A 22,725-nucleotide genomic window follows, 5' to 3' on the forward strand; every position below is an offset into this window, starting at 1 on the left:
AAATAAACCATTGCTTAAACTGTAAAGACACACCTATGATGAAACTAGGTTTTAGAGGAGAAATATTTGACACTTGTGCAGCGTCTACATGCAGTGGCACCATGCCATTATTACTTATGAGTACATTAGAGGGACTGGAGAACAGGTATTACATTTTCCATTCTGACTCATTTCTAATTCACAGTCTGATAATGCATTGTTCCATTCTTTATATGATTACATCCTTCATAACACAGTGAGTTTCCCTAAGCTTTTCTCCAAGTAATAACAAAAGCAGGAGACCATATGAAAATGCCACAATAACAAAGGATGTGGGAACAAAATACCTGGCAGCACAGAAGAGGTTCATCAAAAAAGAGAGATGGGAGAGAAGTTGGCTGTCTGTCACCTGGCAAAAAGAGAAGGCGATTTAATAACTCCGAACAAAGCCATTCCCTCTAGCAAGTCAAACCTTTAATTACAAAACATGATGTGAGACCAAGGCCACCCCATATTGCCTTGGTAACCTTGATACAAATCATACAAAGCAAATGAAGCATTTAAAAAGGGAAGAAGAGAAGAAATAGCTTTGTAGCGCAACTCTCAGACAGAGAAACCAAGAGACAGGCAATGGAGAAGAGTGAAGCTGGGAGAGAGACGGTGAGCTGCTCCAGAAGCAGGCATATGAAAATTGATGGAGTCTGAGGAAGCAATTGATAGTTAGAGGACAGGAAGCAGGCTGTAAGGCAATTATCACTATCTCTGCCATTTGATTTAGGACCGTCTGAGTGTGTAATACTGCGAATTAATCACATCCAAGGGAGATATATCAAGAGCCCATTTCAGCCTTAAATTCCAATGATTCTTTTCCATTACTGGAAAACGTAGTTTAGAGATGTTCTAATTAGCGCACGATATGAATTTCCACTCATGCAGGGTACAAATGTTATGCATGTGAGCATGTAGGCAGACGAGAGACAGAAGGATGCGCCTGATGAGATAGTTCCCTCATATGAATGCACGATGTACAAGGCAGCTTAATCATCATAAACCAAAGCTACTGACAAATAACAAAAGGACGATGCGATGCAAACCCACACAAACTTATGTGAGAAAAAAAACTGGAATACAGACATATGTAAATAAATACAAGTGTTAACACCCGGGAGACTGAATCCACACATACAGAACATACATATGCATATATAAACCATAATGTGCCACCCACGTCCAATCTTAGCAGGAAGCCGCTCCAGCCATTGCTCCCAGATGAACAGTTACGTGTAAGACATTAGATTTACTCGTGTAATATTATTCTTAGTCTATTAAGCAAATGTTTGCAGCAATAATTAAGTTTTATTCATTTTCACAGAAGGTTTAATTCAACAAAAGGGGGTAGCATAGACTGTTGTTCAGTAATCCTGGCTGCAGATGGCCTGTAATGAGTTTTGTGTTTCATTACAACAGTGGGTATCACTATCTACAAAAATTATTCTAAAAAAAAAGAAAGAAAAACTTGCCTTGATGGATTTCATTTTAAAGTGGAGTTATAGATCCATGATGTAAATAGATATGCAGACCATTTGTGCCCCCTAATGGAAAGATTTATTTTTCTTGTGTAACGAAAATAACAAAACAGTTCTTAAAAGATTTTGGGGGGTTTTTGGAAAATGTTTTCTAGTTAGATACCATTCAGAGCTCTGTGTCCAAGACGAAAGTTATTGTGTGCTACTCCTATTTGACTGTACCCTGGACAGATGAGGAAAAACCACCTGTTTTATATTTCTACCACAGCATGTTCTGTATTAGCCTAAAAAGCTACTCTATAGTCTCATAATAGTTTTTCTTAATCCTACTGACAGTTTTTAATCAGCTAATTTCCATTCGGCATTACTTTGGTCTTCATGCATTTATTACATTTATTACAAAAGAGCCATTTTAAGTAAAGGGAGGGTTTTTTGTTTTTCCACAGTCTTTACTATATACCTTCATGTGGACAACTCTGTCTATTTTAAAGTTATTGTGATGAAAAGTATTCTTAGCAGAAAGCAAACCTACTATGAAAACATGAACCATGATAAATACAACATTTGCTTTTGCTTATTTTGTTACCTGGCAATACATCTTCAGGGTTCCTTTTTACCTGAGACAAGTCAGTGTGCTGTAAGGCTACTGCTGCTCTCACCAAACGACAAGGCTGCCCTCTGCTGGTGACAGAACAATAAACAACAGCAGGTACAGTGTGTCTGAGAAATGACTCTATTCTTATGCATGTGTCGTTACTGCATGTTATTTACTTTCACAGTCGCAGCAGCTGTAGTTCAGATTCATTATACTTCCTATGTTATATTATCATAGTGTATTCTGGTGACATTTACTTTCAGTAGAATTACATGTACTCTTACTTTCCACTTCATTAGTTACATCTTGTTAGTACTGTTCTCGACCTCCTCTTTTACCTTCAGAACTGCTGTAATTCGTCATGACACAGATTCAATAAGGTGCTGGAAATATTCATCACAGATTTTGTTCATGTTGGCATTAAAGCGTCACACAGCTGCTGCAGATTTGTCGTCTGCACATCCATGATGGAAAACTCCTCTTCCACCACGTCCTAAGGGTGCCCTGTTGGATTGAGATCTAGAGGCCAGTTGAGTACAGATGATAATGAGTACAACTCAGTATCATCTTAAAGAAACCAGTTTGAGATGATTTGAGCCTTGTGACTTAGTGCCTTTAACCTGCTGGAAGCAGCTATTATAAGTGATCATAAAGGGATGGACATAGCCAGCAACAATAGTCAGAGAGGCTGTGGCTTTTTAACGATACTCAGTTGTTTGCCAGGAAAATATCCCCCATGCCATTACACTGTCATCACCAGACAACCAACTGTTAAATACAAGGCAGGACGCTTCCCTGGTTTCATCTTTAGGCCAAATTCACCATCAGTACCTGTAGTCCAATCAGAAATCAAGACTCCAGAACCAGGCCATGTTTTTTCAATCCTTTGTTGTCCAATATTTGGTGAACCCATGCAAACTGCAGCCTCAGTTTCCAGTTTCTGCTGCTGTAACCATCTGCTTCAGGGTTGAACATGCTTTGCTGCATACCTTGCTAGTAACAAGTGTTTATTTGGGTTACTTATTCTTCTTATCATCCAAAGCAATCTGTGCATTCTCCGCTGACCTCTCACTGGATAGTTGCTCTTCTTCAGACCATTCTCTGTAAAACCCTACAGATGGCTGTGCGTGAAAATCCCAGCAGATCAGCAGTTTCAGAAATACTCAAACCAACCAGCCAGCCATGCTACATTCAGAGTCACGCAAATTACCTTTCGTCACCATTCTGATGCTTGTTCGAATTTCAGCAGGTCATCTTCACAATGCCTACATGTGAAATGTTGAATTACTGCCATGTGATTGGCCAGTTGTTAATATCTGGCATGGTCGTGAGTGTATACTCACAAAGATCTTAACTCTACAAATAAAATCAGGAACAGTTTCTCTCCTGGGTCATGTTACAGAAAGTAACAACCTTGCAATATTTCCATGAGTGAAAAACAGTTTTCAGTCATTTATTATCCTTAAAAATATTTAAATCAAATGTTTGAAATTAAATTTGGCAAAAATTCAGACGTGACCTCAAATATATTCACACGGCTTCTTTCCGAAGGAAAATGTTTCACAGCTGTTTGGCTGTTGCAGAGTTGGCAAACTGGATATTTCAGTTTCTTTAGAATCAGTACAAACAACATAGGAGAATTTCTGAAGGTACCGTAACACTTTATTTTCTTAAATACAACAGAATATTAGTACAGTCAGTTACACGTATTTTTAGAGGCAGAAGACATTCTTGTCCCTTTCACCCTACTTTTCTGAACAGGATAAAGGGAAACCCTCAGTAGTATCAGAGGCTACGTTTGTACATACACACACCCACACACACACACACGCTTGCATGGAGTGCTGGCCTTATTCCAGTTAAGATCTCCGGTTTAATCGGCACGTATCACAGACAGCCTGTGACAGAGTGTCTTTGTTGCCACAAATAATCAGTTAAGCAAAGAAATACTTGTTACTTTGTAACTATTCCCCTCCAGTTTCAAGAAAGTTAAGTTGTCTTTAACACAGAGGAAAGACATTATAATCTATAAAGTAGTTGTTTTGGTCCCTTTGATGGTCACAACAACACCCTTATGTTACAGATAGGGCTGGGGAGAGGTTTCAGAGACATCGGTTGCCAATTAGAAATTATTAGCCCATAATGGATCATTTCAGTAAAGCATTAGATTGTAGACTGTGTGTGGAAAATCTATTTTATACACAAGAGCTTCACAACACAATTTCTCTCAGCAGGAGTACAGACTTAACCACGTTATTCTGATTTATGACATTTGAGGAGAAAACCAGAATAACCGCATTATCAGCCTCCATGCATGTAAACACAGCCAGTGCTGTCAGCTAATATATATATATATATATATAAATATATACAGTGTGGATTTAGACAGTGCATGATGAGACCAGTTAGAAGGTTTATAATCAAGAGAATTATGGTTAAATCTCCACTCAAATCGATGTCTTGCATTCTGTCTGTTCATTCATCTTTCAGTAAAGCCATCCCTGAAGCAATAACAGATTCATTGGCACATTAAAGCACCGTCATGAACAAGGAGTGCAGTCATTAATATAGATCATTTCTGGCATTTGAGATTTTGTGAGATAAAAATCCAAGCGGCGTTATCACAGAAGCCATATTTGTGAGATATTTTTATAAGAACTGCCATTAACCAAAGAGATAAACCAGAGGAGTCTTCAGAGTGCGGCAGTATGAAATTACAATATTCATACCCATTACAGTCTGATGGGCAGGAGGACACAAAACACGCTCTGAAAGGAAGCAGCAAAAGAGTAATGTGCTGTATTCCACAGAAAAATATTGTGCATTCAGCTCCAAATGCCATCAGGTGGGGAGAAAATGGGATGCAAAGAAAATTTCAAGAGAAATACAGCTATTTACAAGGTAAGAAAGAAGTGCAAGGCTAAGCTTTCATAGACATTCACACACTTATTATCCACGGTATATACCAAAAGACATGCGTAGAGGCACATACATATTCATCATACAAAAAAAAAAAAACATACTAAAAGCAGGTCAGACGCAGCTTTTTCCTTTTTCCACGACTCGAATCTGATCGACCAACAATGAAAATGATTCACGCAAAGCACTGACATCACAGGATGTGAAAAGGCAAAAGCTGAAGTTCCAGCCCTTTGAATTAAAAAAAAGAGAAAGATTAACATTGTCACAACAACAAGGAGACATCAGTAATCTTCCACTCATCTTTTAACCAGTGTAGAGTGCTAGCCTCGTTTTCAACAGAGTGTCATCAAATCCAAAGAAAAGTGTCTGTTTTTCATAAGGAGGTAAAATATTTGGTTTTCAAATTGGGTTTCGACCTTTGTTGACTATGCTGAAACATTAGCGTGGCCTAGTGTTAGCGCCTTGGGAAATGGAAAAATAATCCCTGCTTTGATATCTAAACCTAACCAAAACCCAAAGAAACACAAAATAATATTGGGACATTGAGAAAAGCACCAGTGTAAAACTTAACAGGAGCTAAAAGTTAGGCTGAGGGACTATAAATATTAAATTCAAATGCTACAATTTGATTAAGACAGTCAGATTTTTTCCAAATACAATTAAGAAGGCAACTGAAGAAACTAGCCTCTCAATTTTTTTGCTAATCTGTGCACAAAGACTTTTTTCTTTCGTAAAGTAAAACATTCCTTTAGACCGTCTATAAAAAATAAATAAATAAAGAGAAGTTAGGATGTAAGGGTTTGTTGCAGGGTCCGCATTGACTACAGATGAGCTGCAAGAGCCCCCTTTTTCCCCCTTTAAGTCACAACAACACCGCCTTAGTCAATATTTAGTTCACTGTTGTTTGGCAGAACACAGAGGAGAAATAATCAGAAGTCACTATCACGAGCTGATAACTTTCATTGACAAAAACATTTAAGTTATTTTAAAACAGTCACTATAGAGTAAAATAAATGAGACTTTGTTTGACTTGGTTTTTTTTGTTTTTTTTAAATAGTCTAAATTCTCACTCTTCCTTCTCGTGGAGAGAGGCCCGCACGCGCTGGCGCACGTAAAACGCGGTGAGGGCGCTGCAGCAGGCAGTGAAGATGAAGAGCGCCACGGCGTCGTGCGCGAGATCCCCGTGAAGACGCTCATACAAGGGGCGGCGCACTGTGAAGTCTGTTCGCAGCGCTTCGATCTGCACCAGGGTGCACACCACCACAAACACGTGAAAGATCTGGTGGCCCTGCCCAATGAAGTCACACTTCCCAGGGAACAAGCTCTCTGGGTGAGGGCAGCAGAAGAAATAGGCGCTGATTAAGAAAAAGAGCACGTGGTAGAAGTGGTACGTCACCATCGGGTCGGAGCAGCCCTCCTGGTAGCAGCTGTAAATGCGATGGACTACGGGGCTGATGTCTAAGCAGTAAGCCAAGGCTGAGGGCACCACTTGAAAGAGCTTGAGGACCAGCTTGGGCAGCTCAGGACTGGCGTATTTGCCATAGCAGCAGCCGAAGCACGTGAGCCAAGCCAGGAATGCCGCAGCGGGCAAAAAGAACCCTTGCACAGTAGTGTGCAACTCTTTCTCTATAGCATAGTAGTAGTGTGCCAGAGCGCTCCCGTACTGGTAAACGGCAACCCCCACGTAGTCGAGGAAGTAGAAGGTGTAGTAGGAGAGCTCCGACTTGGCAGAGAGGAGATGAGCGAGAGCACTGAATGAGAGGTAGGTGAAAGCTGCCAGGAGCACGATGAAGAGGGGCTGAGCGTGAGGATCTCGCAAGAAGTCCACCGTCTCCGAGATCTCCTGCCACTTCACCAAGATGATGAGGGCAGCCAGCAGATGGGTCCACACGTTGAGGGTCTCGTTGTGCCTTTGGAAGAGGGTGAGAAAGTAGTACCGCCAGCTCAGATCCGGCTGTCTGTACCCCGTGTGGATGTGGCGCTCGCGGAACACCCAGGGAACGTCGGACAGCTTTACGGTGCAAGGCAGGGTTGGAAAGGCCGACTCGAGCAGCTGAGGGATCTGCCGCAGCTGCTGCACGTTGATAAACAGGCGACCGATCTGTTCCATCACCACCGTTGCCATGGCGAACTGTAGACCAAAGAGGAGGGTTAGTCAATACCTGGCTTTGAGCCACACTTGTGTCAACATGTATGAACACATTTATAAACTGCTGCGTGTTTGTTCCTGCAATACTACTGATATCACAAAGCAAATCTGAGCAGCGGTCATTGGATCACTGAGCAGAATGACACCCAAAAACAACGCAGGTCACGATTTTAGGCGATTTCGCTGCTCATTTTTAAATGCTCCAAGGATATCGGGTAGAGGAGGAGGAATATTGACAGTTTTTAAAAATAACTTTAATTGCAAGCAACTCCATGTACCGGTTCCCCCCTACAGTTTTGAACTTTTGATGTTTGAACTGGGACGTCTTCAACCGGTTTTGTGTGCGGTAATCTACTGACCACCGAAGTTTAACAAACACTTTTTAAATGACTTTTCATGTTTCTTGGCTGACATTGTGCCTAAATATGATCGGATTTTAATAATTGGTGATTTTAATATTCATGTCTGTTGCTCTGATGGACTGCTTGCTCAGGAGTTTTTAAATCTTATTCAGTCTTTTAACTTTGTACAGTCTGTACAAGGCCCTACACACCAGCAGGGCACACACTCTTGACCTGGTGTTATCGTGTGGTTTATCTGTTTTAATTTGGAAATTGGGGATTCCGTGTTTTCTGATCACAAACCTGTTTTATTTGACATTTCTCTTGTGCATGAGTTTAAAGCTCGCGCTCCACCCAGGCGCTGTCAAATCTTTAATTCTTCCACTGCTATTGACCCTGAAATTAGTTTAGGACTTAGTCCTCAACCTTTACTGAGAAAAAATTGCCTAAACATATTCCCCAGCCCTGGTTATTGACCCTGTCAAATTAGTTTAGACAGGTTTCTTTTGAAATGTTTGAAAATGAGAAAAATAATTTGATAATGAGCTGTTCTATTTTAAATTTCTGCCACCCTGGAAGTTCCAAGAAACCATCAGGTCAGCTGAGACCTCCTACAATGACCCATCCACGTTTAGTCCCTGTTCATTTAAACCAGTTTGAACCCATCTAAATTACATTCCCCAGAGATGGTTACAAATTAAACCTTCTGGTTCTCCCGAGCTGTGTCAAACATCAATGAGGGAGAGCAATTGGAACCTCAGTGCTAAGAAGGACAGTAACTTGCAGGTTTCTGATTTTGAAATGCAAAAGGACTGTTGGAAATGCTATGAAAATACAGTGCTCAAAAATGAGAAAAATAGCCATTCCTTTTTATTGGAAAAATAGTTTTACCCAACTGAATGCATTTTTAGATGCTAATGGCATCATGGAACTTTTTCAGTCTGGTTTTAAACATCTACACTCAACTGAAACAGCACTTTTATGTGTTTTAACGATATCTTTTTAGCTACTGATTGTGGAAGTTCCGTGATCCTTGTGCTTTTAGATCTTACTGCAGCGTTTGACACTATTGACCACAATATTCTTATCTCTCATTTGGAACACCTTGTTGGCATCAAAGGTGCAGCACTGGACTGGCTTCGCTCATATTTGAGTTGCAGAACGTTTAGTGTTAAAGTTGAAGGTTTTGAGTCCACCTCAGCCCCCCTTTCTTGTGGGGTGCCCCAGGGCTCAATCCTTGGCCCTCTTCTTTTTTCATTATACCTGCTCCCTTTGGGGTCTATTTATAGAAAACATGAAATATCCTTTCACTGTTATGCAGACAACTGCCAAATTTATTTGCCTTTAGCACCAAATGGCCCAGGCTCCATCCAAATCCTTTTAAACTGCCTCGAAGATGTCAAAGCTTGGATGGCTCTGAACTTTTTGAGTTTCAATGAGAGTAAAACGGAGGTGATTGTATTTAGACCTAATAATATTTCATGCAAAGCGCTCGTAAATTGTGGTTGGCTAGGGTCTTATATCAAGCAGCATGTGACAAACCTGGGAGTCATTATGGACTCAGATTTTAAATTGAACAAACATATTAATTCGGTGTTGCAAAAAAGCTTTTTCCAGCTGAGGCAAATAGCAAAGCTGAAGCCAATTTTGTCAAGACGTGACATGGAGAAGGTAATACATGCCTTTATTTCAACACGGCTTGACTATTGCAATGCACTTTATGTTGGAGTCAGCCAAGGGTCTCTTGCTCGTCTTCAGCTTGTTCAAAATGCTGCTGCCTGCCTCTTAACTGGTACCCACAGGAATGAACATGTAACACCTATCCTGTCTTCTCTTCACTGGCCTCCTGTTCATCACAGAATTAATTTCAAAGTCCTAACACTGGTTTATAAATGCCTTAATGGTCTCGCTCCCCCATACCTTTCCGAGTTACTTCACCCTTATATTCCTTCACGGACCCTCAGATTAGCTGACCAGCTGCTGTTGGTTGTCCCAAAATCAAGGCTCAAATGCAGAGGAGAGCGAGCCTTTTCAATTATGGCCCCAAAACTTTGGAATACGCTGCCTTTAAATATTAGACGGGCATCTTTGTTTCCTGTTTTTAAAACGCTTTTGAAAACACACCTTTTTTCGATAGCGTTCAGACTGGCGTGAGTTGATATTTGTATATGTGTTGTGTTTATATTGATAGTTTATGTGTTTTATTATGTTTTATGTAAGTGTCAGTGGTTTTATCTTGTGTTTTACACTTTGTTTTTGTACAGCACTTTGGGCAAACCTTTTGTTTTTAAATGTGCTATATAAATAAATTGGATTTGGATTTTGGATTTTTTTTAATCGTCACACAGTTCACTGTGAGCACTGGAGAACTTGACATCTTTTTCATTTTTCACTGCTTTTATTATTTAAAAACAATCAATAGATTGACTGATTATAAAAGCCATCAGACTTGGGGTAACACCCGGTTAAATGAAAAAAAAAACTAAATTAATTGATTTAACCTACTGAATTTTTTTGGCCACCGGGGGGCAGTGAAACTATGTGACAGCTTGACTTAATGTTACATCTGTCACATGTCAAACTTCAGAACATTTCCGACTTCTTGGCAGCTAATTACGCAACTGTGTTTCTTCTGTTAGATGCCCTGCTGGTGGTGTGCAGTGGGTTTATCTTGAAAAGCTTTCTGCTAAAAATAACACGGCCTCCTCTGGGTAAAAGTGGGGTTGATAAGAGTCTAAATATAAACAGCAGTGATCTATAAATCGGTAGTTTAAAAGGCTCCAATAAAGATGACCAACTAGTTGATATTATCTGCAGAGAGAAACAGTTTAAGCTCCCCCACAGCATTTCTGATCCACTGTTGGTAACAAAAAAAATACAGCTCAGCACAGCTTTAAGTGTTTCCCGTCTGAAATTAAATTAATTGGAGATTATGTATCGGAATTTCAGGAGCAGGACCACGCCTCCAAACACGCTCCTTCCGGCTGTCATCTATATAGGTTCCCCCAGTTCTGCAAGCTGATCATTCTCGTTTACGTGCCCCACCCTCGCTCCCTCCTTGTTCTCCATTCTTCAACTTCTTCACTTCTATTTAGTACATGGGGATCTGCCAGGCCCAGTCCCCTTCGAGGCTTTTCCCAAACCGCAGCTCAATTCATGTCAAAGCATTCACTTTTACCTACTAAAACGCTGACAAACCTAAAATGAGGACGTGGGCCCAGCTAGTGAAATTTTATTTATATAGGGCCGAATCACAACAGCAGATGCCTCAAGGTACTTTATATTGTAAGGTTAAGACTCTACAGCAATACAGAGAAAACCCCAGCAATCAAACGGCCCCTTCGAGCAAGCACTAGGTGACAGTGGGAAGAAAAAACTCCCTTTTAACAGGAAGAAACCTCAGGCAGAACCAGGCTCAGAGAGGTGAAGCCATCTGCTGGGACCAAAGGTAACTTATCCAAAATTTAATAAGCTGATTTGTGTGTCTGAAAGTGTCCTGAAGCCTCTACGCTCCACTCACCATAATGCATCACTTCGAAGGGTGGATGCACACCACGGGACCTCGGGTACAATAAAACGCTCACCTCCGCTGCCTTTAAGCTCATAAATTCTGCACTGATTGAAAATGGGGAGAAACTGCTTCCCAAAAAGTGCAGCACTTGACACAGAGTGAATGTTTCCTACTCGGCTAAGTTAAAAAAAAAATGCACGATGGATTTGAAAATGGGGTTTCATCTAAAACACCTGCAGCTGAAAAGGTGTTGCTATTGAAATAGAAAGTACTAATGGGTAAAGCAAACTGACGAGGGTAATCTGCTTGCAGTGTGCTACACAGTTATCCAAAAAGACACCGATATCACAGTATAACTAGTTAATAGAAGGCATGACATGTGCCTACTAAGCAGCTGAACTACCACACAGTAGTTTAGCTCCTCCTTTTCAAATAAAGCTCAGTTTGGAGCACGATGCGGGAAAATACAAAGTTTCTATAAATCTTCCTGTCAACAAATTCTTTGTATTCTGTTGGGCCAATTAAATCGTATTTAGCAAGCTACGCTCAGAATGCTGAGTCACATGTGCGTACTTAAGGGACCCCTATAGTGAGAAAAGGTCATTCAATTCATCAATACTTCTTTTGATTAACATGTGCTCACTCCAGGCCTCAGAGAAGGGACTAGGAAAGGCAGAGAGCGAAGGCAGCAGCGTTGCAGAGATCATTCTGTGTGGGATGAACAAGGGCCGGCGATCAGGAGGGATAGCGTGGAGTGATGAATGAGGGGGGGATTACGTAACATAACCCCATCCGACGTCCACACCCTCCGCTTCCAATAAGGGTTGCGATGCACGTTGAAATATTTATGGGTGAAAGAAAAATTCTCGAAAATGCTGAAGAAGCTAATGTGTGTGTCTGTGTGTGTGAGTGCGTAAGTGCTAGTGGGTATTAAACGCGGGCCTTTACGGGCCTGATGCAGCCAATTCCCCCCGAGCAAACCTGCACCTGATCGCCATCGGTCTGCTTTAAACTTGACACCCAGTGGCCGGGATGAATTTGCATTTACCTCTCCACCGACCATCGTCTCGCCTCGATTCCCCGTGGACACCACATAGCTCTGCAGTGAGGCATTAGTGCTGAATGAGCCCGAGAAATGCCGCTGCACGATGATAAAAAATGACAGGGCTTTGCGTTCGAGGCGCATCCCTCTACTGATGCAACGAATGTTCTAGATAATTCATAGACTGAGGCTAATGGCAAAATAAATACACATACCTGTTCGACGGGAGAATCAATCCAAAGCCGAAGATACAGGAGAGGATGGACGAGCCGTGGAGATCATGGATAACATTATTTGACGGCGGTGAACATGCAGCGGAGAAACGTGACGGGAGCGGCGCCTGGCGGCTCTCACGGCTCAGTCGCTGGGAGGGAGGACATCGCTTGGTGAACGGACTGATGTTCTAGCCAATCAGCAAACACAAGGCTCCTCGTGCAAATCCATTCGACCAATGATAGCTAACGCCCGGCAAACGAGAAGAAAATCTTCCACTGTCATATGTATATGTAAGAGCTTTAAACGTCCAGCCGCCGTTAGCTAAGTGTTAACACCTGTTCTAAAATAGTTTGAAGTTTATGTTAATAAGATATTCAGATATTAATATATTTAGTTATTCCTCCGTCTAATGAGCGTTTCATTGTTCCAGCACCACAAAACTGACCAATGCTGCATTTCCCTTCTTGTTTACACAGACTCACCTGCATGTAGTTTACCCTCTGTGGGCACAGGCTGATGAATCTTTCAGTAGCTCTAATAAAGATGTAAAAGTTCTGCTGTTTTTCAAAACAAGCGTTTTAAACACGACAGCCAACCGGCCTGTCACCACTTGTGCAAATGAGTTGCACAGTTGCCACACAGTTCTTCCTGAGTACTGTGACAAAGCACTAAAACACGATATCGTGAAGCCCATAAAAACTGGACGGCACTGCTTCTTCAGTGTCTCAGCTTCAGAGATACCTTTCATAACACAATGCCAGCTCCACTGGGTCTAGTTTGCTTATCAAAACAGGCAATTTCCCTGCTTCTTAGTTGTGGTCAGATTAAGTTTACAGCCTATAGTCTTTCCATTGTTTAGCATTCTGTAACAAAGTTTAATTTAACTGCAGCCAACGACCCTACTCAGTCTATATTCCCAGATGGATTTAAGAGGCGTGCCTAAAACAGAAAAAATAATAACAATGATGTGTTGGTCTTCTGGGTATTTATCCTCTCTGTATCTTAATGTCAGCTCTGGGGACCATGAGCTGAAGACACATCTTTGTGTAGCAAAAAAAAAAGTCAGTCCAGCAATCCAGAGAAATCCAGAAAATACTGAGAAACGATTCTTGAAGTCAGGCCAGCTTTTGTCCCCTGTGTGGTCAGACATGGGAGGAGCAGTGCACTATAGGACATAGTTCCAGGCTGATGAGTTCAGCTGTTTCTTCCAAACACATGACAAAGAGGGATTGTACAGAACTGCGCGCGAGGGGAGCAATACAAGACTCCAACACAAACACTCTTATATAAACATTTTTACTGTATAGGGTGAACACAGAGTATTAAACTTCCAAAGAAAACCTGTAACACAGTGCAGCACGGTGGTGCAGTGTTCAGCACTGTTGCCTCACAGGCGAAGGTTCTGAGTTCAATTCCACCATCTGGATGGAGTCTCTCTGTGTGGAGATTGAATGTTCTCCTGCAGTTCAGATACATGCAGCTAGCGATATTAGGTTAATTGAAGAGTCATAGGGCAATTTAGAATGTGATCTGAATGGTAAGCAGTTTATCATACGGTAAAATAGATGGTACTGTTTCAGGTATCGTTCTCAAAAATAGTAACATTGGATTTTAGCCTGGTAAGATTTTTCTTCTGGTTGTGTTCTTTTTCTTTTTATATCTTATAAATATTTTAGATAAATATATTTTATATCTTTCTGTTAGATGACAGTTGTAGTCATGGTTGCGCGCTTAGGATGGAGAAAAGGTCTTGCACCGACTGCCATAAAGGATATGTAAAAGATAAGGGTTGTGAAGGATTAGGATGAAAATATGCTGACAAGCAAAAGGATCGAGAGACTGAAAGGAGTGCTCTGAAGCAAAGAAGGGGAGAGAAAGAAAAGGTTGGATCGTGTGGAGACTGTAGATCAGAAAGTTCATGAGGATGAAAGGTATGAGGATTTTCACGAGGGATGGTTTGAGGGATGTTTGATCAGGGATGTTTAACACAATGTGTGTGTGAGCAGATAAGAAGCATGACACTGCTAAAGTAACAAAAGGCAAATAAATCTATGTAGCAATGAAGTCACGGTAAATATTAGGGGAAGCTAGGTTAAGAAGAGATCTAATGATTAATGAGCAGCAAACCAAACACCAAAGATGTGATGTTTAATACAAGGTCTGAAAGCTTCTGTTTGTATTTGCAGACAGATAAGGAGAAACTGCATAGAAGTAGAAGTGTGGTGCTGTATGAGGAAGTTAAGAGAGACAGAAATGTGAGGGTGATTGGTGAGGGAAGAGAGATGGTAGTGAGGTGTGTGGTAGAAGTGACAGATAGGTTCAAGGTGGAGGTGGGATTACACACAGAGTCGATGCTCAGCCCTTTCCTTGAAGGACACGCTGGCAGACAAGATCCCACAAGAGCATCTGTGGACTATACTGTTTGCAGATGACATTGTGATCTGCATTGAGAGTACAGAGCAAGTCAGGAAGCTCCTGGAGAGTATATCCTCTGGGAAAAAAACGAATGAAAGTCAGGACAGTGCATGAATGAGAGAGAGGACAGTGGACTGGACAGGTGAGAGGATTGGTTAGCTGAGGTGGCAACGGTGGAGGGGTTGATGCGTGAACGAGAGGTGAGAGGTACGGTGGAGTGCATGTGTCAGAAATGATTTACCACAGATGGGAATACTGGCAAGAGTGAAGACAAAGGTTTACACAATGGTAGTGAGAGCAGATACTGTGTTACATGGGCTGGAAATGGTGCCAGTAATGAAAAGATGGGACACTAAAGGATGGTGGTTGTGAAGGAGGATACACAGGTAGCTGGTGTGGTGCATAAAGTTTAAAAGGACAGGAAAAAAAATGTGTTGACTTCTAATGGGACAAACTGGAAGATGAAGAGCTGACGTAAGTTGGAAAAAAAAAAAAGGTTAATCCACCAGCCTGACTTTATGTAAGCCAGTGTCATTGTGTAAATAATTCACACTGTGGATAATCTGTACAGATTATCATTATTTTAAATTTACACAGCACACAAGTCTAATACCCATGAAGCTAGACCACTGCAAATCATTAAATTATTAAGAGAGACACTATAATTTATTCTACAGAAGAAATGTTAATTTACTGTTCAATTACATTCTGTAAACAAGCAATAAACAGAGAATGTACTGTATTTCACAATGTGAATAAGATTACAAAAAGAAAACAAAAATAGCAGAAAATAGGAAAAAAAACATCCTAATATACCAATTAAGGGAATAAAATATGTTATACACCAAAACTTGAAACTCTTAACACTTTAAAACTTCAATAATCAAACATGTCAAGCAGGTCACTGAACACAATCAACACTGCCAAGTGGCACTGAGTGGCATCTCCATCTTGGGCAACAGGTTACACACTGACTGCAAGTCTGTGCAAGTTGAAGCAAAGGTAAACAAACCCATAAAAACTGATGAGAACTTTATGTCCTAACACAAAGCAGAACATCATGTGGCAAGCAGGTGCTACCTTACATCAACCTGAAAAAGTCCACAGCCACAGGTTCTTTAGGAAAATATAAAGTCAGCTGTAAATAATAAAAAAAACATTAAATAATTATAAGCCTCTCAAATTTCACATAATTTTTTTCAGATCCAACAGCTAAGAGAGCATTTGACACTCCCTGAGCTCATCTCCAGCACAAGAATGCTACTTTATGACATTCTCTAGCACCACTGTGCAATTTATGCATACATCACTGCATTTAAATTGGCACTGCAGTATATGTAAAGGTGCTCGGATACATCAGTTTTATTCTTTGGCATTTTGACCACTTAAAGAATTATTTCTGCTTTATTCAGAGAGTTACAGATATTATATCATTAAAAAGAAATAGAGCAATATTTTAAAACACCGACCAGCATTTCATGATATCAACAAACATACGGCTAATCCCCGAGCTAAAAGTTGAGGTATCAGGGTGCTCTAGGCTGTTTGTTTCAGTGAGTTTATTTCTAGTGTTCCACCTGGGTGGTATCAAGAAAATGGATTTGGTGTTCTCCAGCAGCTTTGACTCCGAGTACAACAATGCACTTCAGTCACATTTTGATAGTTTAATTTAAAATCCACTGTGGTGGATGTTGCCCAGAGGGGAAACTTAAAAAATCTGTAGTGTCTTTGTCCAACAAATTATGGACCTAAGTGTAATTCAGTGTATTTTCCCCCCAGATTTTCCAGTCATCTAAAGGACAGTGCGTGCATAATTAATTCATCATGAGATTTTTGTTGGCAGCAATCTGCATAAGTTAGAGACCAGCACATGCAGAGAATACATCCTTTCATCTGTGCTAAAAAGCACTTCTAGTGACAAAGCTTTGTCATGTTTTCCCAGACATGTAGCTGATGATCCATGTGGAAACTGCCTTGTTGATATAAAGTATTATTCTTTTCACGTCTTGTATCAAATTATTTTTTATTTAGAAAGGCTTTATTGACCCATGATAAACATATCAGTGGCGTGAGGCAGTGTCTTTCATTCAGAAAATATCTAGTCAATTTCAGAGGCTACTGGTAACTTAGTATAGCAGAAGCTTGCATAATATCAAGAAAATACATTACTGTTTAAGTCTTAGCTGTGATCATACCTGCACAACTACGGAATTTGGCTCATGACCTTTTAAATAAAACTTCTTGACTCTAACATTGCTATCAGTTTGCAGTCTCACTGTTAGCTTAAGTTTGCAACCAGTTCAACTGGGGAGAATTCACTCCACTTTTTTCCATTCATACTGGCCAGAAGGGTCAAAACAGCAAAAATGAGCAAAACCCTTTAAATGTAAAACTGTCAGCAGGTGTCAGAGGAGTCCTAAAACCATACAGCATGAAGCTATAATAACATCTTCATTATAATTAGTAGATGAATCATCACATGACAGAAAGTTGAAAAAGGATACAAACTTTAATGGTGTAACAATGGGACTGTACTGCACAGTCTACAATAACATCCAGCATTACCAACAGTTTACAACAGCATGTGATGTATTTCAACATTAAGAAGTAGAAGGACCAATTTATTACCAGCAAATGCCTCTTTAAAGAAGGTAATATAACCAGCTGCCAAAGTGAAATCTACAGCAAAAAAGTCAGACTGCATCCTGACTTAATCTAACCAACTTAATCAGAACAGCATAATGCGAACAAGAAAGAGCACAAGACTGCGTTTAAACGTCAGTCATAAAAATACAGCTTATCTTTGGAGGTGTGAAAACTGCGTTAGAGATCAAAAGGGGATTAGTTCTCTCGTTCTTTCATTGCCTCCTTGTTCTTTCTCACTTCTTCAAGCTTCTTGTCCTGTTAAAAAAGAAGAAGAAACAAAACATTATTATTATTATTTTTAATATTACACAAGCTGATGTTGGTGCACCACTGAGAGCCTACCTTCTCCTTAAACTTCTCATTGAGGGCCGCCAACCTGGCAGTGCGGTTTTCTTTGTTCGCCTCCATCTTCTGATTCAGTTTCTCCTGGGCCAGCTTGCTAAAGTTGCAGCTTTCCTCAATGGCCTTCTGGATGACCTCCTTCTCATGCTCTCGCTTCTCAGCGAGATGTTTCAGCACTTCAGCTTCGTGGCTCTGACAGACAGACAAAACACGACTGTTGCACTTTACAGAATTCTAAGCACACAGGCTACACTTCTTTCCTTTTGTCTGCTCATAAAGCCTGCTGTTAATCTAGATACCCTGCGTCTTTCTTCAGCAGCATCCAGTTTCCTCTTAATCTCATCCAGTGAAGTTTCCTTTTTCTTCAACGGGGACAACAGAAAATCCACCTTAGCGTCTGGGGTCGAGGGGCTTAGGATGACCTCAAACGCTTGACCCGATGCACGCTTATTCAGCTCTTTCACTTGGATGTCTGTAAAACAGGAAACACTAGCGTTGCCAGAAAGAAAGATGGAGCTGCAGGGTAACACTGAACTTCAAATATCAGCTGCAGTTCCTGTTTAGTTAACACTAACACTACACAGCAACACACTGTAAAATTTAAAAGCATTAAGGTGTAAAAGTTGCTAGAACAGAGCAAACCATTGCACACAATTTATACCTACCTCCAGAACTTGCCATTTTATCAGAAGTGCTGTCTTTAATGCCACTGTAAGAAGGTATTTTAAAAAAAAGAAGACATTAATTGGTATCAACTGGGAGAGCATCAATGACACTTTAAAGGATGCAGAACTTTTCATGTACTTTTGCAATGTATGGAGCTGATGGTAGCAGCTCATGTTTTGACATTTCATTGTCAAGAATGTCTTTGGAAAAATACAAACACACACAGTGGATCATTATCAGTGCGGACTGTTCATCATTAGGTTTGTTTTTCTTTTCCATCTCCCAGGTGTAAACTTAAAATCTGTCAACTATGCTGGTCTGAATTGATTTTTTTTCTTTTTTAAAAAGTGGGTTTGCTTGTGGATAAAATGAGTCACAGCTTTCTCATTAACTCTAATTATAAAACAGGCACCAACTGCATATTCACTTATAAATAACGTTATATAATGCGTTAACTTACCAGTCACAACATGACTTTAATTTAATTGTCAAGCAAAACAAGTTCTGCACCTCTATGATGCCCCAGTTACTGTCAGCACAATAGAGCACAGAGCAAAACGGTGTGAACAAGCCATGCTATAAGACCCCCGCCTGCCCACAGGTGGAGACTGCTGCTTTTTTTTTTTTTTTTTAACAGGAACTTACATAAAAGGCGGGGGCGGAGCAAGACCTCTTTGATTAGACAGTGCAGTGAAAACAAAGACACAAAACTGCACTTGGAAAGTTGAACTGAAAAATAAAAAGCAAAATAAAACGAAACCCCCAAGTTTGCTAGCAAAATGTAACGACCGATAAACGTTGCATCATAACAATAACATCAACAACAACAAAAATTTTAGTGTAAAATAATTAATTAACTCTGAAAGTATGGACACATGTTAGCAGAACACTGACTATACTTGTCAAAACATTTGAAATTTAAAAATCTATATTTTTCATCTACTTTAATGCAATAAAAATCCATCCTTTCTGCACAGCGGCCATAGCAATTAACTCCATTAATAACTACTTCAGTGCTGTGAATCTGAACCCCAAACTACTCAAAAGAATGTTCAAAACCCTCTTAAAAGTCTGCCAGCAGTGGTCTGAACGGCTGGTTAAACACATACATGAGACCATTGTCCTCACCGTCAAGTGCTTCAGCTTGAAAAGCAGACCTCCGCCACCTTATTCTTTCCTCTATTCAAACTGCTAACATCTGCACCTTGGCGCACAAAACCCACCGACCCCATACGTCATCAGCGAGGTTTGCATTCATTGGTCTGAATCCGCCAATCACAGCAAGTATTTGCAAGCGCGCGCGGCAGGAAAAGGAAGAGGTGAAAAAAATAACAGACACAAAAAAGCTGGCTCTGTGGGTAACTTAAAGCTGTATAACTGTCAGTTAAATGATTTATATAAACGGAATATGTCATGATAAATGTACAGCAAAGTAAATAAGAGTCTAAATAGAGCTATCGGGTAAGCTCAAAGGGTACGGCTAAATAAGTGGTGTGGGTTTCACGGTACAATTAAACAATAATAAGTTAAAAAAATAACAAATTGTTTCATTGGCATACTCATATTAAGGCTATTTTCAATTTTTTAGGCTAAAAAAAATCTCACAGAAAGTAGTGCTGTGACTGCAGATCTTTGTATCAAGCCTTTACCAAGTAAATACAGGGCCAGTAGTGCCGATACCAATACTGATACTTTTAACTTATAAATGCAGCTTATGTAAGGGAGACCAGCTGTTATGTCAAGATATTTTAATGGCCAATAAATCACAGTGGTTTTTTAAAGTTAGTAAACACAACAAAAAAAACTCCTGTTGGCTTTTCTCATATTTGGAAACTGGGTTTTTACCCCACAGCTGTAAAAGGCTGATTGGGGGTATTGCTGGGTTTTTGGATGGATGGGGTGGACACCCAAGTTTTTGAATGCAATAACTCGAGAACAAGGAGATGTAAGATTTTCAAACTGATAACATAGGTGAATCTACAAAAGATCTCAGAGGTCAGTGACCTCAAGGTCAGAGGTCATGTTATCTGAAAATCTTGTGAATGTGATAAATCAAGAAGGAAGTTACCTAGGATTTATACAATAGGTGCATAAACTTAAAATCTCAGATGAGTTCAAAATCTCAAGGCCAAGGACAGAGGTCAACTTTTCTGAAAATCACCTAGGATTTTCAAATTTATACTATAGGTGCATCTGATGATGAGGCTGAGTGGTAGCACTGGTGGCTACCAGTTTTCCAATACTACCAGTGTTTTGGAACACTTAAATGTAAATGTGCCTGTTTCCAAAGCACTGGGTCAGCTTCTGGTGTTTAAATGTGCTATAGGCTATAAATAAAATAGACATGACAGTTAATGCAAAAAGGTTCAGACAATTTTCACAGTGCAAGTGTTAGGTGTATTTTTCCACTTTCAAAAAATATGATTTCAACATGATTCAGTGAACTACAAACTTAACTTGGAGGCTAGAAACAAAGTATCAATACTATCGGGCTGGTATTAATCTGATAGCAATACCAGTGTTGGTATCGATACTATCAATATTTAAATTGATCCGCTCACCTCTAATAGAAAGTTGTTGAGGTGTCAACATATGTTGAGGCTCCATATTGGGTAGAATAACAGTTACTGCTTGCATAAAAGTCATTATTTATATTTTGGGTCAGTTAACCCTAAACTCCATCTATCCTGAGATAATGCATAAAGCCCTCGGTATGTTTGATTCTGTCACTTTGGCAAAAAATATCAAAAACTGATTAGTTGCTCAGGGATGCAAAGCATGAAATCAAATATAGTAATTCATTTCTGGAAAAACAGGCTATGGGCCATTTGAGAGGACCTATTTTTTCTGTCACTGTTAATGGTAGCTGAAAATAAATGGAGACTTTCATCGTCGCTCAAAAGAATATTAAAGTTCAAGGGTCATTTAACTAGTAATGGACTCTTTTATGAACTATAAGGTATCTGCTGTTTCCAGACAACCTCACAGTGCTTTGCCCTTTTTCTGTCTTCAACCTCTGTGTCTAATAAAGTGGTGTTATAACACAGCAAATGTATTCATTCACTTACTGTACCGCCTTCACATTCATTTGCATTTTGTCTTACAAGGCACAACAGCGAAACCTTTACGAAAACTGACATGAATGTTTTTCTGCTCTTGTGTCTCTTACAGCTCCTGCTTTAAAGAAAGACTAAAAGACTTTAGAGTGAGTGATGAAGGAGACGTGATGGATGAGAGGGAAGTTGCAATCTTGGCAGCTGCTTCCTATGAAAAATAAAATAGAGAGACAGACATAAGCTGCCAACAAAGTGAGACAGAACAAAGATGTCATTATAGAAGAGTAACAGGGGTAAGTTGCTATTCCCAGTAGCTGACAAAGGTTTTACACAGAGAAGTAACCAATCACCCACCTGCGTTTTTAAAAGTTGAAAATGAAGCCACTGATTCCTAATGGGAAACAGTTCGCAGATGGCGCATTAGGAGAATAAACATTCTGACATTTGATAGATTTGGTCTTAATGTCTGTTTTTATATTTTCTTGTGACACTTTTAAAATAACTAATTTACACCACCTAGTCAAGAGTAAATGGATACTACAGATATACCTTTTTCTTCTTTGTTTATTAGCTCTTTCCAACTGTGATTCATCTTATCAGGGGCTTGAAAGGTCCTAAAAAAGACATCTTCGCATCATTTCAGTATAGATTTCAGAAACATATGCGTTAGACACATATGCATGTATTTTTTTCATCCTAAACTATTTGATAGCTTTGTCACTACTTGTGCTATTTCGTGCCTCTGTGTAAAATGTCTCCATCTATAAATGTGGAATGTCACTTGTAGCTTCAGACTTTACTTACATAATGAAATCTGTATACACTGTGCAAGAACAAGTGGGGATTATGTCACAGGACCTTCTTTAGCTGAGAGAAAGTAGTGTAAACTGCTGGTTAATACTGCAACCTAGTGTTGGATATAGGAATTAACTTTTCGATAGTGTCAGTGCAGTGTGGTGATGCTATGAAACGTGTTTTTAAGCAAGCAATGCTTTTTATGCCTCACCTGTAAAAGACTGATGGGGTATTGCCGTCACCCCACAGGGCCGACGGGCAGCGTGGACACCTAAATTTGTGAATGCGATGACTAGAGAATGAGGCAACAAAGAATCATACAGTAAGTGCAGTTTCACAGCTGAGGTCTCTGCAAGGTGATTTACTGGCTGTGTATTGTTACTCTAAGTACATTTTTGAAAATTTTGTTTTCAATGTTCGGTAAGTTGAGAAATGTTTGAAGTAGTTACTTCTCAGTAATCACACTTGTAAGAGATTTCATTAAGTTTTTGGCACTGATATTTTCCACGTTGCAGGTTATATTA

The 22,725-nt window shown here is 40.0% G+C and overlaps 2 protein-coding genes and 2 long non-coding RNA genes across 7 annotated transcripts; 1 reads left to right on the forward strand and 3 right to left on the reverse strand.

Moving 5' to 3' along the window:
- Positions 1-4,884: 4,884 nt before the first annotated feature.
- Positions 4,885-12,901, reverse strand: paqr7b (progestin and adipoQ receptor family member VII, b). 3 transcript variants are annotated; one of them, XM_039619183.1, is made up of 3 exons: positions 12,764-12,901; positions 12,281-12,429; positions 4,885-7,153 (listed from the first exon to the last, which is right to left on the reverse strand). In XM_039619183.1, the coding sequence occupies exon 3, from the start codon at positions 7,145-7,147 to the stop codon at positions 6,089-6,091; it is 1,059 nt and encodes a 352-aa protein (XP_039475117.1). In that variant the 5' UTR covers positions 7,148-7,153; positions 12,281-12,429; positions 12,764-12,901; the 3' UTR covers positions 4,885-6,088. The 3 variants fall into 3 exon arrangements, with proteins under 3 accessions (XP_039475117.1, XP_039475116.1, XP_031607439.1); XM_039619182.1 differs by lacking the exon at positions 12,281-12,429 and having other exon boundaries at positions 12,764-12,881; XM_031751579.2 differs by lacking the exon at positions 12,764-12,901 and having other exon boundaries at positions 12,281-12,753.
- A 4,285-nt stretch (positions 12,902-17,186) lies between these two features.
- stmn1b (stathmin 1b) lies at positions 17,187-19,609 on the reverse strand. 2 transcript variants are annotated; one of them, XM_031751567.2, is made up of 5 exons: positions 19,479-19,609; positions 18,350-18,393; positions 17,984-18,156; positions 17,685-17,876; positions 17,187-17,597 (listed from the first exon to the last, which is right to left on the reverse strand). In XM_031751567.2, the coding sequence occupies exons 2-5, from the start codon at positions 18,363-18,365 to the stop codon at positions 17,538-17,540; spliced, it is 441 nt and encodes a 146-aa protein (XP_031607427.1). In that variant the 5' UTR covers positions 18,366-18,393; positions 19,479-19,609; the 3' UTR covers positions 17,187-17,537. The 2 variants fall into 2 exon arrangements, with proteins under 2 accessions (XP_031607427.1, XP_039475118.1); XM_039619184.1 differs by having other exon boundaries at positions 19,460-19,569.
- A 36-nt stretch (positions 19,610-19,645) lies between these two features.
- On the forward strand, positions 19,646-22,581 carry LOC120442553. Its single transcript, XR_005614764.1, has 3 exons — positions 19,646-19,704; positions 21,522-21,699; positions 22,451-22,581. It is a non-coding gene; the product is annotated as an uncharacterized LOC120442553 (long non-coding RNA).
- On the reverse strand, positions 21,760-22,494 carry LOC120442554. Its single transcript, XR_005614765.1, has 3 exons — positions 22,413-22,494; positions 21,956-22,020; positions 21,760-21,797 (listed from the first exon to the last, which is right to left on the reverse strand). It is a non-coding gene; the product is annotated as an uncharacterized LOC120442554 (long non-coding RNA).
- Positions 22,582-22,725: the final 144 nt, after the last annotated feature.

Source organism: Oreochromis aureus, linkage group 11, assembly GCF_013358895.1.
Source record: "Oreochromis aureus strain Israel breed Guangdong linkage group 11, ZZ_aureus, whole genome shotgun sequence".
Classification (NCBI taxonomy): domain Eukaryota; kingdom Metazoa; phylum Chordata; class Actinopteri; order Cichliformes; family Cichlidae; genus Oreochromis; species Oreochromis aureus.